Source organism: Salmo trutta, chromosome 32 (genome assembly GCF_901001165.1).
Source record: "Salmo trutta chromosome 32, fSalTru1.1, whole genome shotgun sequence".
Lineage (NCBI taxonomy): Eukaryota > Metazoa > Chordata > Actinopteri > Salmoniformes > Salmonidae > Salmo > Salmo trutta.
Window position 1 is genome coordinate 24,836,503 of NC_042988.1, and position 15,050 is coordinate 24,851,552.

Sequence of the window (15,050 nt, forward strand, 5' to 3'; positions counted from 1 at the left end):
GAAGTGTGCTCTTCGTGGATGAATCCCGGTTTCAGCTGTACCGTGCAGATGGTGTATATGACGTTGTGTGGGCGAACGGTTTGCTGACGTCTATGTTGTGAACAGAATACCCCATGGTGGGGTTATGGTATGGGAAGGCATAAGCTAAGGACAACGAACACATTTGCATTTTATCGATAGCCATTTGAATGCACAGATATACCGTGACGAGATCCTGAGCCCCATTGTCGTGCCGTTCATCTGCTGCCACCACCTCATATTTCATCATAATGCATGGCCCTATGTCGCAAGGATCTGCACATAATTCCTGGAAGCTGAAACTGTATCAGCTATTCCATGGCCTGCATACCCACCAGACATGTCACCCATTGAGCATGTTTGGTATGCTCTGGATCGACGTATACGGCAGTGTGTTCCAGTTCCTGCCAATATCCATAAACTTTGCACAGCCATTGTAGAGGAGTAGAGTAACAGGCCTGATCAATTATATGCGAAAGAGATGTCACTCTGTGTGAGGGAAATGGTCACACCAGATATTGACTGGTTTTCTGATCCACACCCAGCCCTTTTTTTTAAGGTATCTGTGAACAACAACATGCATATCTGTATTCCCAGTCATGCGGCATCAATAGATTAGGGCCTAATTCATTTCAATTGACTGATTTCCTTAGCAACTAACAAACTAAAATCTTTGAAATTGTTGCTTTTATATTTTTTTAATCAGTGTTGATAAGGAGTTCAATCCATAATGTTCAAACATTAAAGAGGAATGTGTGTGAATGTATTGTGGAGTGGGAGGCTCTGGTGTACGCTGCTGGTTTGAGTTTTAATAAACTGGGAGGGAATGTTATGACTTTCGAGGGCAGACCCTTGATAGATAGAGTTTATGACCAATAGAAGTTAAGTCGTATTTTTCAGTACCCAACCAGATCAAGAATGTGTCTTTAGCCTCGCCCACTTGTAAGTAAATTGGACAGGAGAATTTAACTAGTTGAGCTGTTGTCAGTTTCAGACAAGATTTGGCAATATTTTGTCAAATGTGTAGCCTGATAGTTTACATAATGTAAAGTTATAATAGCCAACGGTGGATGATCAGGTTGGGCATTTAAGTTTAATTGTGAACTAAATGCAGGGCTAATATTTTATAGATTTATTTTAGTTCGAGAGAAAAGTTGGAGGAAATCATGGTCATCACAAAAGAAGGCTGGCTGCTAGCAAGAAGCTAACCATGTTGGATACTTATCATAAATAAATATTGAAATACTGGCCAATTTAAACTGAAGAAGAGGTCGCTAAAACTACTGATTGTGAGCTTTGATACGGTTGCCTGTTGAAGTCGGAGTGCTTTCGGCTGCTTCATTTTGCACTTGGGGGGGATGTCGTGCAGAAGTGAAGCGGCTCGGGGGGGCACCCCTTGTCTACAACCACTTCGAGCCACTGTCCCGTTCCAGCTTCACAACAAAGCACAACCGCGCTGCAAGGATTCCAAGACTGGTAAATACAATTTTGGTGCCAAGTAATGTCACTTGCCAAATATTACACTATAGTGGGAATGTCGCTAGAGTTTGCATTGTTATTGCTGTCTATCACTAGTCTAACGGGTTTGTGGGCTATCTATTATGATAAACTGTTATAGTATCTTACGGCTTAGCTACATGGGTCTATTTTACGTGCAGTAGCCTCTGGCCTCAATTTTTCTAAACAGACCACCGACTTTCAGTGAATATAGCCTAATTTCCACCATGCGTCAGCTATCCCCCATCCTGCTCAAGCATGTATTTTGATGTGGTTCTCTCTAGGACCCTATAAAATGAAGTGTTATGAAAGCAGAAATGTGCTACTAAATTTGAGAATAGTGTCATGTTTTTTCCAATTCATTATTAACGTTCCACCACAACTGGAACATCAGCACAGGGACCCCTCAGAGGTGCGTGCTCAGTCCACTCCTGTACTCCCTGTTCACTCATGACTGCATGACCAGGCACGACTCGAACACCATCATTAAATTTGCAGATTACACAACAATGGTAGGCCTGATCACTGACAACGACGAGACAGCCTATAGGGAGGAGGTCAGAGACCTGGCCGTGTGATGCCAGGGCAACAACCTCTCAACGTGATCAAGACAAAGGAGATGATTGTGGACTACAGGAAAAAGAGGACCGAGTACGCCCCCATTCTCATCGACGGGGCTGCAGTGGAGCATGTTGAGAGCTTCAAGGTCCTTGGTGTCCACATCACCAACAAACTAACATGGTCCAAGCACACCAAGACCATCGGTAAGAGGGCACAACAAAATCTATTCCACCTCAGGAGATATGGGTCCTCAGATCCTCAAAAGGTACTACAGCTGCACCATCGAGAGCATCCTGACTGGTTGCATCACTGCTTGGTATTGCAACTGCTCCGCCTCCGACCACAAGGCACTACAGAAGGTAGTGCGAACGGCCCAGTACATCACCGGGGCCAAGCTTCCTGCCATCCAGGACCTCTATACCAGGCGGTGTCAGAGGAAGGCCCTAAAAATGGCTATAGAGTCCAGCCACACTAGTCATAGACTGTTCTCTCTGCTACCGCACGGCAAGCGGTACCGGAGCGGCAAGTCTAGGTCCAAGAGGCTTCTAAACAGCTTCTTCCCCCAAGCCATAAGACTGCTGAACATCTAATGAAATGGCTACCCAGGCTATTTGCATCCCCACTTACACCGCTGCTACTCTCTGTTGTTATCATCATCTATGCCTAGTCACTTTAATAACTCTACCTACATGTACATATTACCCCGACTAACCGGCACACCCGCAAATTGACTCTGTACTGGTAACCCCCTGTATATAGTCTCGCTATTGTTATTTTACTGCTGCTCTTTAATTAGTGATTACTTTTATTTATTACTAATTTTTTTTAACTGCATTGTTGGTTAAGGACTTGTAAGTTAGCATTTCACTGTGAGATCTACTCCTGTTGTATTCGGCTTTTGTGACTAATACGATTTGATTGACCACGTTTCCATCCACAGTATTAATGCGACTAAAGTGGTACCATATAAAATTTAAGTCACTACAGGTAGTTTCGGTACAATTTTATAAATGCCGACAGGTTTTGTTGGTTCAACATGGTGGGATCGTTTTGTATCAGTAAAATGTATTATGCGAGAAATACTGGTGGAAATGCCTTTATTAGCAAATGTTGATATAATAACCACAGTGGAGGCTGGTGGGAGGTGCTGTAGGAGGACGTGCTCATTGTAAAGACTGGAATGGTATAAATGAAACAGTATCAAACACATCAAATATATGGAAACCACATGTATGACTCCTTTACAGCCATTACAATGAGCCCATCCTCCTATATCTCCTCCCACCAGCCTCCACAGAATAACCATCATATTGAAATGAACTTGTAGTCGAGATGATATGTTGTGTGGTCCTCTCATTATTACTCGGGGAAACCATAGTTTATTAGGCTACAGATGGACTAAGTCCTGAACTTCACAAGGTGATGGAAGTGCATGATGATCTTGATGCTCCATTCCAGTAGATAGAGGGTTTTATTCTGGTGACATGATTGATGCTTGACTGCCGTTTGACAAATACAAATATTCTCGCTCTTATCCATTTTAATCTCATCGTGTAGACAACCCTACCCGCACTGTATCTTGCCAGTCTTGTGCAACATGTCTTTGGAGGGCTTTGCTGTAGGCTCAGTGGCTTGGCTCACACCTGCCAGAGATTACTTACAAAGAGCTGCCAATACACACCTACTTGTACTACGAGCTCACCAAGCCCTGCGGGGGGGTGGGGGGGGAGGAGAGGAGGCCATTTTATGAACTCCTGCTGGTGCTAAAGTGGTTTTGAACCTCCTTTACGATGTGACTATTTGTTCCAACTACGTTGTACCGGTAAGCTGAGCATTGACTTTGTCAGACCAATATGCTGTCAAACTGGGGCACCGTCACACAAAACAGCCCTCCATACAAGATTAGCATCTGTCTTCTGTTACAAATATTGACCTCATGACACACTCGCAGTATAAAGCAGACACGTTTCATATCAGTAAATGTGATGTCTTCTGGCTTTTCCTTAAGGTGACAGGAGAAAGTCTCGCCCCCCAAAGCCGACCATTCGTCGCACCCTGTCCCTGGATACAATTGTTGGACCATATCTGCAGGGCCGGTGGCCCAAGGAGGCAGAGAGCCAAGGAGTCACCTGTGTCAATGACAAGGCCACACAGGTAAACTCACCGGACTCAGTCACAGCCCAAATGTGAATTTAACATTAACAGCCATTAACTCCTATAGATCTGAAACCGAGAGGAATATACTCTTGTCAAGCCTGTGTTGATATTGCTTAAAAGCCATTTGTCGCTCCCCATTCAATTTGTCACCGTCGTTGCTTACAATGGCCAGACTTCTAAAGACCAAGTGAGCTATCTGAGGCTGGCGCTGCAGGTGTCTAGCAGTTCCATTCTGAAGCTGAGGAGCAGTGGAAGGCAGCCAACTGGAAACAGTTGTTTTGTTCTCTTCATCCTCTGCTGTCTCTTCAACCTCAACCTCCCCCCTACTGTATCCACCCCCCATCTAGTGCACAAAGCCTGGGCTAACCTAACCACACTCCACCACTGTGCCCTCAATCTTGACAGTTTATTCTGAACAACCCCCCTGTCCTCTATTGTACAGAACAGACCCCCCCCCCCTCATTGTTTTATTTAAGATGATATAACTGTCTCCTATTGTCTGCCATTATCTCCTTTCTTCAGTAATGTCACTTTTTCCCATACAACCAGCTTCTTGTGGATTTGGGGGAGTTCCCCTCTGCCACAAACTAAAGAGATACTACAAATTGTTTAGATTGGGTAACAGGTTCAAAACCCCTTTGTAATACTTAAAAGTAAATATACATCAAATCAAACACGAGGCTGAACTGGCATTCAAAGCGTTAGACACCCAGAACATTCCATCACCTTTTGACCGGATCTTTTTATAGCCTTGTGTCCCGTGGTCATGTTTGGGGGGGGTGTAGGGAGCAGTAACACTACACCGACAGGGTTGGGTAACTGACTGTCCCTCCATGACACATTTAGCCACGGTGTCTGACCACGGCTCCACCAGATAGGGCGGAAGATGGCGTCAAGGTTTTTTGTCGTTTATAGACCGGGACCGACTCTGTTACACTACTGTGTGTCATGACATCAGTGTGGAACTCTGTGAGAGGACTGAGAGCTCTAGGAGACTAGACCCAGAGAGAAGACTGCATTTTGGGGAAACGTGACCCGGAGAGTAACCTGCATTTGGAGGAGAGGAGACCCAGAGAAAATATTAAAGTTAGGGGGAGGCAGAACAGAAAAAAGAAATTGATGTTGAGGAGAAATTGGGCATCAGCAAGAGGATCCTGTCCAGGCTGTGTGTGAAGCAGGAGTGTGGAGACGAGGGAGGGCTGCTCAGCAGATAGACCGCCACACACCCACATCCTCCCGTCTGCCAGCAACGCTCACCCCAGGGCTTGTGGGCATTAGAGGAGTGGGGCCTATGTCGGTAGGAACGCTCCACTGTCCTCTCTTCCTCCTCCTCAGGCATGTGAAGACATGGAGCTCAGTTGTGATGAATGAAGGAGGGACAGCACAGGATGTCACCGTGTTGATTACCCAAACTCTGTGGCGGTCTCCTATTCTGTGTGAATACGGCTGTCACTACATGTTTTGTGTACTAATGTCAAACTGTCTGTGCTGTTGTCTTTTTTGCTGTAGCTGTTGTGTGTCACTTGTGTATTTGCATTGCTGTGGTTTTTGTTTTACTCATTTGTAGGGGGTGTTGTCAGCAACAGTGGTTTACTCCTCGCCTGCCTGTCTGCCTCTGCACAGCTGTGTGACTGGCAGGTGTGCCTGACAGCTGTAGGGCACCACTTCTGTACTCTAGTCAAATCATGTAGCTCGGGTGCTGTTTTACTTCCATAGGTGTAAATTGTACTGTGAGAGAAGAGTAAAACGGGTTCACTGCTCTGTAATGTTCTATTGAAAGGTCAATCTTAGAACTTGTAGATAAAGTTACCACTTGTGTAGTTAAATGATCGACAAGAACATAATGCTGTCTGACTCCAATCCAATCAGCAAAGTTTCCACAGCAAAAAACTATTTAAGTCAGTTTAGTTTTTCAGAAAGTGTGTTGTGTGCAGAGTTGTATAAGCAACGTGTGGCTGGTTACTATAACAACCCTGCTCCTTCCATAGACTCCCAGCTCCTGGGCAGAGGAGACTCGGGGAAGAAGAAGTGTTGGCGGACACAAACGCTCAGCATCATGGGGCAGCGCAGAACACTTGAGGGATGTGAGTACTTCCTTTGAATGTAAATGTTTACTAAAAAAGGTCCTTTAACCAGGAGCTTGTCAATCAAACATCATTCTCACAATACACCAGTAAAACTCAGATGGGACTATTTTTACTCTCCTGTTGTCCGTGGTGACTCGGCCAGTCACACCCCTCTCTCCCAGTTGAATTATTCCTCCCCTCATTCTTTCCTCTGAAAGACAAGCGTCTCTTCTAAGTCCTTTCCCCTCTATGACTTGGCATCAGGTGGTTAAGCTCAAGCACCAGCTGCAGAAGCGCTCCCGACACGCCCCTCCCTCTGGGGGATATGAGCGTCCCCACCACCCCCTACCTGGAGGCCATGTACCAGGTGCTACACAGGTACGTCCTATACAGCCCTCCCCATAATACTGTGGATTTGATCTGCACTCTGAACCCGTCCTTATTTATACTGCAACTTGTTTACTTGAATTCAAAATGTTATTTTTGAATTTGAATGTCCCCGTAAGGTCATGTATGCGGACAGTGGGACCCAGGAGGTGTTCAGAATATTCACTGACACAGAACACTGATGGTTGGCCTTCTGAGTTTCTCAGGCAGAGTAGAGAGAGGTTAGCAACAGGGCTAGAAAAACAGCACTGCTTTTCTTAGGAGCTGGTGTCATCAAGCTGCCTGGTTGCACCATCGCCACGCTATGACAGGAATGCACATTGACAGGAATACGCTCGTACTCATACGCATAGCTACATGGCCTTTGGTACATACCTTCACACTCAAGCCCCTTTGTGTGGAACAGATCAAATCAGACCATACACACACCTGTGCTCCATTTTCGTGTGTCTTTGGTGACCCCCCCCCCCCAGACGGTGCCCCTGACACCCCTGAGCAGGTTGGCCCCTCGGCTGCGGCGCAGTGTGGAAGGTCTGAACCTGGAGCTGGAGGGGGTCTTTGTGTCAGAGACACCTGAGGACCAGCACAAGGTGAGCATGTTAAAATACAGCCAATCTGCTTGGGTACCGGCTGGCTTAGATCCATTATCTCAGCCCTCTATGGATCCACTGGATTCCCCTAGTGACAGCTAATTAGCCCATATTTCTCTCCAATGGCCAGTGTCCCATAGCCTCACCGTACCCTCTCCCTGTTCCCCTGTTAGATCCTGGATGTCCCAGATGGCCACAGAGCCCCAATTCCTGCCCAGAGGTGCAGCAGTGGTACCCAGAGTGAGCCCTCCCCTGCCTCGTTCGACTCTGCTTTGCTCTCTCCATCTGAGTCTCCCTGTGCCCTGAACCCAGCTCTACTCTCCCCATCTCAGTCTCCCTGCCCCATGGGAGAGCCAGGTGAGTAAATGGATGGTTTGTTAGACTTGAATGACTTAAATACCGTAGTGGACCTTTTAAATCATTTTTTTTCCTCTCTGTGCAGACCCTGTGGACTGTGAGACCGTGTGCCCCTCTCCAGTTGTTCTGGACCCCTCTCTGTTGCAGCCCTCCTCCTCCCCTCGTCCCAACAAGACCTACTCCTTCCAGAGGGAGCCTCCTGAAGGCTGTGAGCGAATACGCGTAGTGTGTGAAGAGGCTATGTGAGTATTGAAACACACACAGACTTTGTGTAATTAGAAATTATTTGGGCTAATCGTCTCTCTTTCTGTCCCTCGATCCCAGGTCTCCCTGTCAGAGAGAGCCTCTCCTCCAGGTATCCTGCCCTGACCCCAACAAGGTGAATTTCACTCCCCATGGAGGCTCTGCCTTCTGCCCTGTCAGTCTGCTCAAGCCCCTGCTGCCCTCCATGGACCTCCTGTTCCGCGGCCTGTCAGTCTCTCCTGTCACAGGCTGCTCAGGTCAAGGCTCTGCCCCCTACCAGACAGTTGGGCATTCGGTTGGGGGCTACATGAGTGGACCCCTCCAGGACACAACCACCATGTGACTGTGGAGATGGGGTTGTTCTCAGACTAATGAGGATGGATTTATCCTAATAGGAGATTAAATCAAGATGGCTGCCACCACCTTGTCAGGGACTGTTATGACAAGCCTCCAGATCTATTCAACTAAGATCAACAGAGAGACCTCTACAGTGGGTTCTCTGTGGGATCAGGATCAAATCTGTCATTGGTGTTCTATCCCGATTCTCAGAGGGACTTGCTGCTCTGGGTACAGTGATAGTCACTTGCCCCCTTGGTTAGGGGGGGGTAAATAAGTTGTACAAATGTTTGTGTGTGACATATTTTTAATCTACACAACTTGGCCTTGCTCTGATACCCTTACATTTGTTTTAACTAGAGCTTGGAGTCAGAGATGTACTAATTAGTGATGCCCGGATTGACTCATAACACGCTGTCCCCGCGGTGATATCCGCGGGGTGGACGGGTTTAGAGTCATTAAATATTGTGTGGCGGGTGGGTGGCAGGCTGGTTGAATAAAGAGAAACAATACCTTAAATCCATAAATGTGTAATTATTGTGCAATTTATAAAGGCTACATTGAGGTTCATCTTTCATTATTTTAGGCTATCTGGTATTAGTGCATAAACCTTCGGGGATAAACTGTATGCACGCCAAATAGCCCACACAGCCAATCGCCAAATAATACTTTTGGGAACAGGCAGAAAAAGTTAACATCAATTCATGGAGGCAAAAAGGACATTGTTGAAGTTTTAATTCAATAAGACAAATGCTACGACAGGAGAGTCGAAAACAAAGAGAAGGGAGGGCCAGAAAAGTAATGTTTGGAAAAGATTTGGTGAAGTAAAAGAGGATGATAGCAGTGTGATTGTGAGGCGCTATACAAACTTGATAGTCACATGACAGGACTTCAAATAGCACTATGGCATGTCAAGGGAACTGTGAAATCTGGACACTGACTTGTAGGTCTATAACCTCTCACATAGCCTTAATAATAATAATAACTCCTGCAGAATTAAGCATTTCTTGCAGAAAAATTATACACTAAATGTAGGACTAAATTTGGAACAGAAGTGGAGAAATATGATTTATTAATGCATCTTGAGAGAATGCAATGCTCAGATACCATCTGGAGAGGTGCTGTCTTCATCATAAAAGCTGATAGTATTTCAACCACAAAAATGCATCAAAGCCGAACTGAAATCTTATCAGAAACACGTTGGGTTGTTTTCACAGCTTTTTTTCTTCCATAGAGCCGGTCAAACTGATGTCATTTGGACAGAAAATCTTTACCTTATTTTTTTTTTCTTTTCGTTATTGTAATTTCTCCCCAGTCCCTAAATGTCTTTGCTCCGCTAAAGATGACAAAGAACTTTACCAATGTCAACTAGATTGAAGCATTAATTCTATCGATCTATTACATTATTCTGTTGAGCAAGGATTGATTTAGTCTTCTAGGGCAACACAAACTCAGCAAAAAGAAACGTCCTCTCACTGTCAACTGCGTTTATTTTAAGCAAACTTAACATGTGTAAATATTTGTATGAACATAAGATTCAACAACAGACACAAACTGAACAAGTTCCACAGACATGTGACTAACAGAAATGGAATAATGTGTCCCTGAACAAAGGGGGGGGGTCAAAAGTAACAGTCTGTGTCTGGTGTGGCCACCAGCTGCATTAAGTACTACAGTGCATCTCCTCATGGACTGCACCGGATTTGCCTGTTCTTGCTGTGAGATGTTACCCCACTCTTCCACCGAGGCACCTGCAAGTTCCAGGACATTTCTGGGGGGGAATGGCTCTAGCACTCACACTCCGATCCAACAGGTCCCAGACGTGCTCAATGGGATTGAGATCCGGGCTCTTCGCTGGCCATGGCAGAACACTGACATTCCTGTCCTGCTGGAAATCACGCACAGAACGAACAGTATGGCTGGTGTCATTGTCATGCTGGAGGGTCATGTCAGGATGAGCCTGCAGGAAGGGTACCACATGAGGGAGGAGGATGTCTTCCCTGTAACGCACAGCGTTGAGATTGCCTGCAATGACAACAAGCTCAGTCCGATGATACTGTGACACACTGACCCCAGACGGAACCTCCACCTCCAACTCGATCCCATTCCAGAGTACAGGCATCGGTGTAACGCTAATTCCTTCGACGATAAACGCAAATCCGACTATCACCCCTGGTGAGACAAAACCATGACTCGTCAGTGAAGAGCACTTTTTGCCAGTCCTGTCTGGTCCAGCGACGGTGAGTTTGTGCCCATAGGCAACGTTGTTGCTGGTGAGGACCTGCCTTACAACAGGCCTACAAGCCCTGATGGAGGGATTGTGCGTTCCTGGTGTAACTCGGGTTGTTGTTGCCATCCTGTACCTGTCCCGCAGGTGTGATGTTCGGATGTACCGATCCTGTGCAGGTGTTGTTACACGTGGTCTGCCACTGCGAGGACGATCAGCTGTCCGTCCTGTCTCCCTGTAGCGCTGTCTTCGGCGTCTCACACCTGCAGTCCTCATGCCTCCTTGCAGCATGCCTAAGGCAGTTTCACGCAGATGAGTAGGGACCCTGGGCATCTTTCTTTTGGTGTTTTCCAGAGTCAGTATAAAGGCCTCTTTAGTGTCCTAAGTTTTCATAACTGTGACCTTAATTGCCTACCGTCTGTAAGCTGTTAGTGTCTTAACGACCGTTCCACAGGTGCATGTTCATTAATTGTTTATGGTTCATTGAACAAACATGGGAAACAGTGTTTAAACCCTTTACAATGAAGATCTATGAAGTTATTTGGATTTTTACATATCTTTGAAAGACAGGGTCCTGAAAAATGGACGTTCCTTTTTTTGCTGAGTTTATGTCGGAAATTATAAGCAGAAACACACTATATATACAAAAGTGTATGGGCACCCCTTCAAATTAGTGGATTCGGCTATTTCAGCCACACCCGTTGCTGACGGGTGTATAAAATCGAGCACACAGCCATGCAATCTCAATAGACAAACATTGGCAGAAGGATGGCCTTAATGAAGAGCTCAGTGACTTAAAACATGGCACTGTCATAAGATGCCACCTTCACAACAATTCAGTTCATCAAATTTCTGACCTGCTAGAGCTGCCCTGGTCAACTGTATGTGCTGTTATTGTGAAGTGGAAACAACTGGGGCAACAACGGCTCAGCCGCGAAGTGGTAGGCCACACAAGCTCAAAGAACGGGACCTCCGAAGCGCGTAGAAAAAATGTCTGTCCTCGGTTGCAACACTCACTACCGAGTTCCAAACTGTCTCTGGAAGCAACGTCAGCACAGGAACTGTTCATTGGGAGCTTCATGAAATGGGTTTCCATGGCCAAGCAGCTGCACGGAAGTCTAAGATTACCATATACAATGCCAAACGTCGGCTGGAGTGGTGTAAAGCTCACTGCCTTCTCTGGAGTGATGAATCACGCTTCACCATCTGTCAGTCCGACGGACGAATCTGGCTTTGGCGGATGCCAGGAGAACACTACCTGCCCCAATGCATAGTGCCAACTGTAAAGTTTGGTGGAGGAGGAATAATGGTCTGGGGCTGTTTTTCATGGTTCCCAGGCCCCTTAGGTCCAGTGAAGGAAAAACATAATGCTACAGCATACAATGACGTTCTAGACGATTCTGTGCTTCCAACTGTTTGGTAAGTTTGGGGAAGGCCCTTTCCTGTTTCAGTGTAACAATGCCCCTGTGCACAAAGCGAGGTCCATACAGAAATGGTTTGTCGAGATCGGTGTGGAAGAACTTGATTGGCCTGCACAGAGCCCTGACCTTAACTCCATCAAAACACCTTTGGGATGAATTGGAACGCTCACGGCGAGTCAGGCCTAATTGCCCAACATCAGTGACCGACCTCACTAATGGTGTTGTGGCTGAAATGGAAGCAAGTCCCTGAAGCAATGTTACAACATCTAGTGGAAAGCCTTCCCAGAAGAGTGGAGGCTGTTATAGCAGAAAATGGGGGACCAATTCCATATTAATCTCCATGATTTTGGAATGAGATGTTTGACTATCAGATGTACACATTTGTTCATTTACACACTTTTGTTCATGTAGTGTATCTATCTAAATCAGGCAAAACAAAATCCTGCACCAACTGTCAAATTCGTTCTGCCATGTTTGATTGTGGCCTGTAGTGCGTTTTCTGTATTTTCGGGTTGAGTACGGGCCTCAGAATTTCCCTATACATGATCGGTGGGTCCCCCACGGGACGGTTGAGCAAATGTAGGCTAATGCGATTAGCATGAGGTTGTAAGTAACAAGAACATTTCCCAGGACATAGACATATCTGATATTGGCTGAAAGCTTAAATTGTTGTTAATCTAACTGCACTGTCCAATTTACAGTAGCTATTACAGTGAAAGAATCACATGCTATTGTTTGAGGAGAGTGCACAGTTTTGAACATGAAAAGTTATTAATAAACCAATTAGGCACATTTGGGCAGTCTTGATACAACATTTTGAACATAAATGCAATGGTTCATTGGATCAGTCTAAAACTTTGCACATACACTGCTGCCATTTAGTGGCCGAAATCGTAATTGCGCTGGGCTGGAATAATACAGTTGTGGCCAAAAGTTTTGAGAATGACAAATATTAATTTTCACCAAGTCTGCTGCCTCAGTTTGTATGATGGAAATTTGCATATACACCAGAATGTTATGAAGAGTGATCAGATGAATTGCAATTAATTGCGAAGTCCCTCTTTGCCATGCAAATGAACTGAATCCCCAAAAAACATTTCCACTGCATTTCAGCCCTGCCACAAAAGGACCAGCTGACATGTCAGTAACTCTCTCGTTAACACAGGTGTGAGTGTTGACAAGGCTGGAGATCACTCTGTCATGCTGATTGAGTTCGAATAACAGACTGGAAGCTTCAAATGGAGGGTGGTGGAATCATTGTTCTTCCTCTGTCAACCATGGTTACCTGCAAGGAAACACGTGCCGTCACCATTGCTTTGCACAAAAAGGGCTTCACAGGCAAGGATATTGCTGCCATTAAGATTGCACCTAAATCAACCATTTATCAGATCATCATGAACTTCAAGGAGAGCAGTTCAATTGTTGTGAAGAAGGCTTCAGGGCACCAAAGAAAGTCTAGCAAGCGCCAGGACCATCTCCTAAAGTTGATCAGCTGCGGGATCGGGGCACCACCAGTACAGAGCTTGCTCAGGAATGGCAGCAGGCAGGTGTGAGTGCATCTGCACGCACAGTGAGACGAAGACTTTTGGAGGATGGTCTGGTGTCAATGAAGGGCAGCAAAGAAGCCACGTCTCTCCAGGAAAAACATCAGGGACAGACTGATATTCTGCAAAAGGTACAGGGATTGGACTGCTGAGGACTGGGATAAAGTCATTTTCTCTGATGAATCCCCTTTCCGATTGTTTGGAGAATCCGGAAAAAAGCTTGTCCAGTGAAGACAAGGTGAGCGCTACCATCAGTCCTGTGTCATGCCAACAGTAAAGCATCCTGAGACCATTCATGTGTGGGGTTGCTTCTCAGCCAAGGGAGTGGGCTCACTAACAATTTTGCCTAATAACACAGCCATGAATAAAAAATGGTACAAACACATCCTCCGAGAGCAACTTCTCCCAACCATCCAGGAACAGTTTGGTGATGAACAATGCCTTTTCCAGCATGATGGAGCACCTTGCCATAAGGCAAAAGTGATAACTAAGTGGCTCGGGGAACAAAACATCGATATTTTGGGTCCATGGCCAGGAAACTCCCCAGACCTTAATTCCATTGAGAACTTGTGGTCAATCCTCAAGAGGCGGGTGGACAAACAAAAACCCACAAGTTCTGACAAACTCCAAGCATTAATTATGCAAGAATGGGCTGCCATCAGTCACGATGTGGCCCAGAAGTTAATTGACAGCATGCAGAGGTCTTGAAAAAGAAGGGTCAACACTGCAAATATTGACTCTTTGCATCAACTTCATGTAATTGTCAATGAAAGCCTTTGACACTTATGAAATGCTTGTAATCATACTTCAGTATTCCATAGTAACATCTGACAAAAATATCTAAAGACACTGAAGCAGCAAACTTTAGAAATTAATATTTGTGTCATTCTCAAAACTTTTGGCCACGACTGTACATTATGGCTTTTCTCTTGCATTTCAAAGATGGGACAAAAAAATACAAAAAACGCATGTTTTTTTTCTTTGTATTATCTTTTACCAGATCTATTGTGTTATATTCTCCTACATTCCTTTCACATTTCCACAAACTTCCAAGTGTTTCCTTTCAAATGGTACCAAGAATATGCATATCCTTGCTTCAGGGCCTGAACTACAGCTAGTTAGATTTGGGTATGTCATTTTAGGCGAAATTTGGAAAAAAGGTGCGGATCCTTAAGAGGTTTTTAATCACATTTCGTGGGGCATTTCGTGGGCCCTACACACCAATTGTACTTATGGTAGCAATACCCCGCACATCAACAGTAAGGATCTCTCCTTTTCAGCCATTTCCTGTGTTTGAGGGGTGTAAAAACCAATTTGTCACTTAAATTTCCTTGGATTGATTGCTTTCATTTTACTCTGGTGACTCTTTTCCACTCATGCTTGTGCCATTCGTTTTTTCCCTGTTAACGTAACGACCGCGGAAATGTTTGTAGTGACCTGTGAAACACACTCTGGTGATGCTGAAATGGGTTCAATGTTATACATTGGCTTTACGTTGCATCTATAAACAAGCGAACGCTTTGTCAGGCATTTAAAGCACCATCTCGACAGTTGCATCACAAGAAAGATTATTGTATTATTGTGGGTGTGGATATTTTTGTGTAATAAAAAAAAAAAAAAAGATTTAATGCAGTGTAAATATTTAC

General features: G+C 45.2%; 1 protein-coding gene across 2 annotated transcripts; it reads left to right on the top strand.

Moving 5' to 3' along the window:
* The first annotated feature begins 984 nt into the window (after nucleotides 1–984).
* On the top strand, nucleotides 985–8,735 carry LOC115171532 (protein FAM117A). 2 transcript variants are annotated; one of them, XM_029728462.1, is made up of 8 exons: nucleotides 985–1,494; nucleotides 4,085–4,230; nucleotides 6,222–6,317; nucleotides 6,564–6,677; nucleotides 7,160–7,276; nucleotides 7,450–7,633; nucleotides 7,719–7,875; nucleotides 7,958–8,735. In XM_029728462.1, the coding sequence occupies exons 1-8, from the start codon at nucleotides 1,377–1,379 to the stop codon at nucleotides 8,217–8,219; spliced, it is 1,194 nt and encodes a 397-aa protein (XP_029584322.1). In that variant the 5' UTR covers nucleotides 985–1,376; the 3' UTR covers nucleotides 8,220–8,735. The 2 variants fall into 2 exon arrangements, with proteins under 2 accessions (XP_029584322.1, XP_029584323.1); XM_029728463.1 differs by lacking the exons at nucleotides 985–1,494; nucleotides 4,085–4,230 and adding an exon at nucleotides 5,065–5,530.
* Nucleotides 8,736–15,050: the final 6,315 nt, after the last annotated feature.

Coding starts and splice junctions, on each gene's coding strand:
- LOC115171532 (XM_029728462.1), top strand. CDS start 1,377: ATGTCGTGCAGAAGTGAAGCGGCTCGGGGGGGCACCCCTTGTCTACAA. Junction 1,495..4,084: donor CTGCAAGGATTCCAAGACTG/GTAAATACAATT, acceptor CTTTTCCTTAAG/GTGACAGGAGAAAGTCTCGC. Junction 6,318..6,563: donor GCGCAGAACACTTGAGGGAT/GTGAGTACTTCC, acceptor ACTTGGCATCAG/GTGGTTAAGCTCAAGCACCA.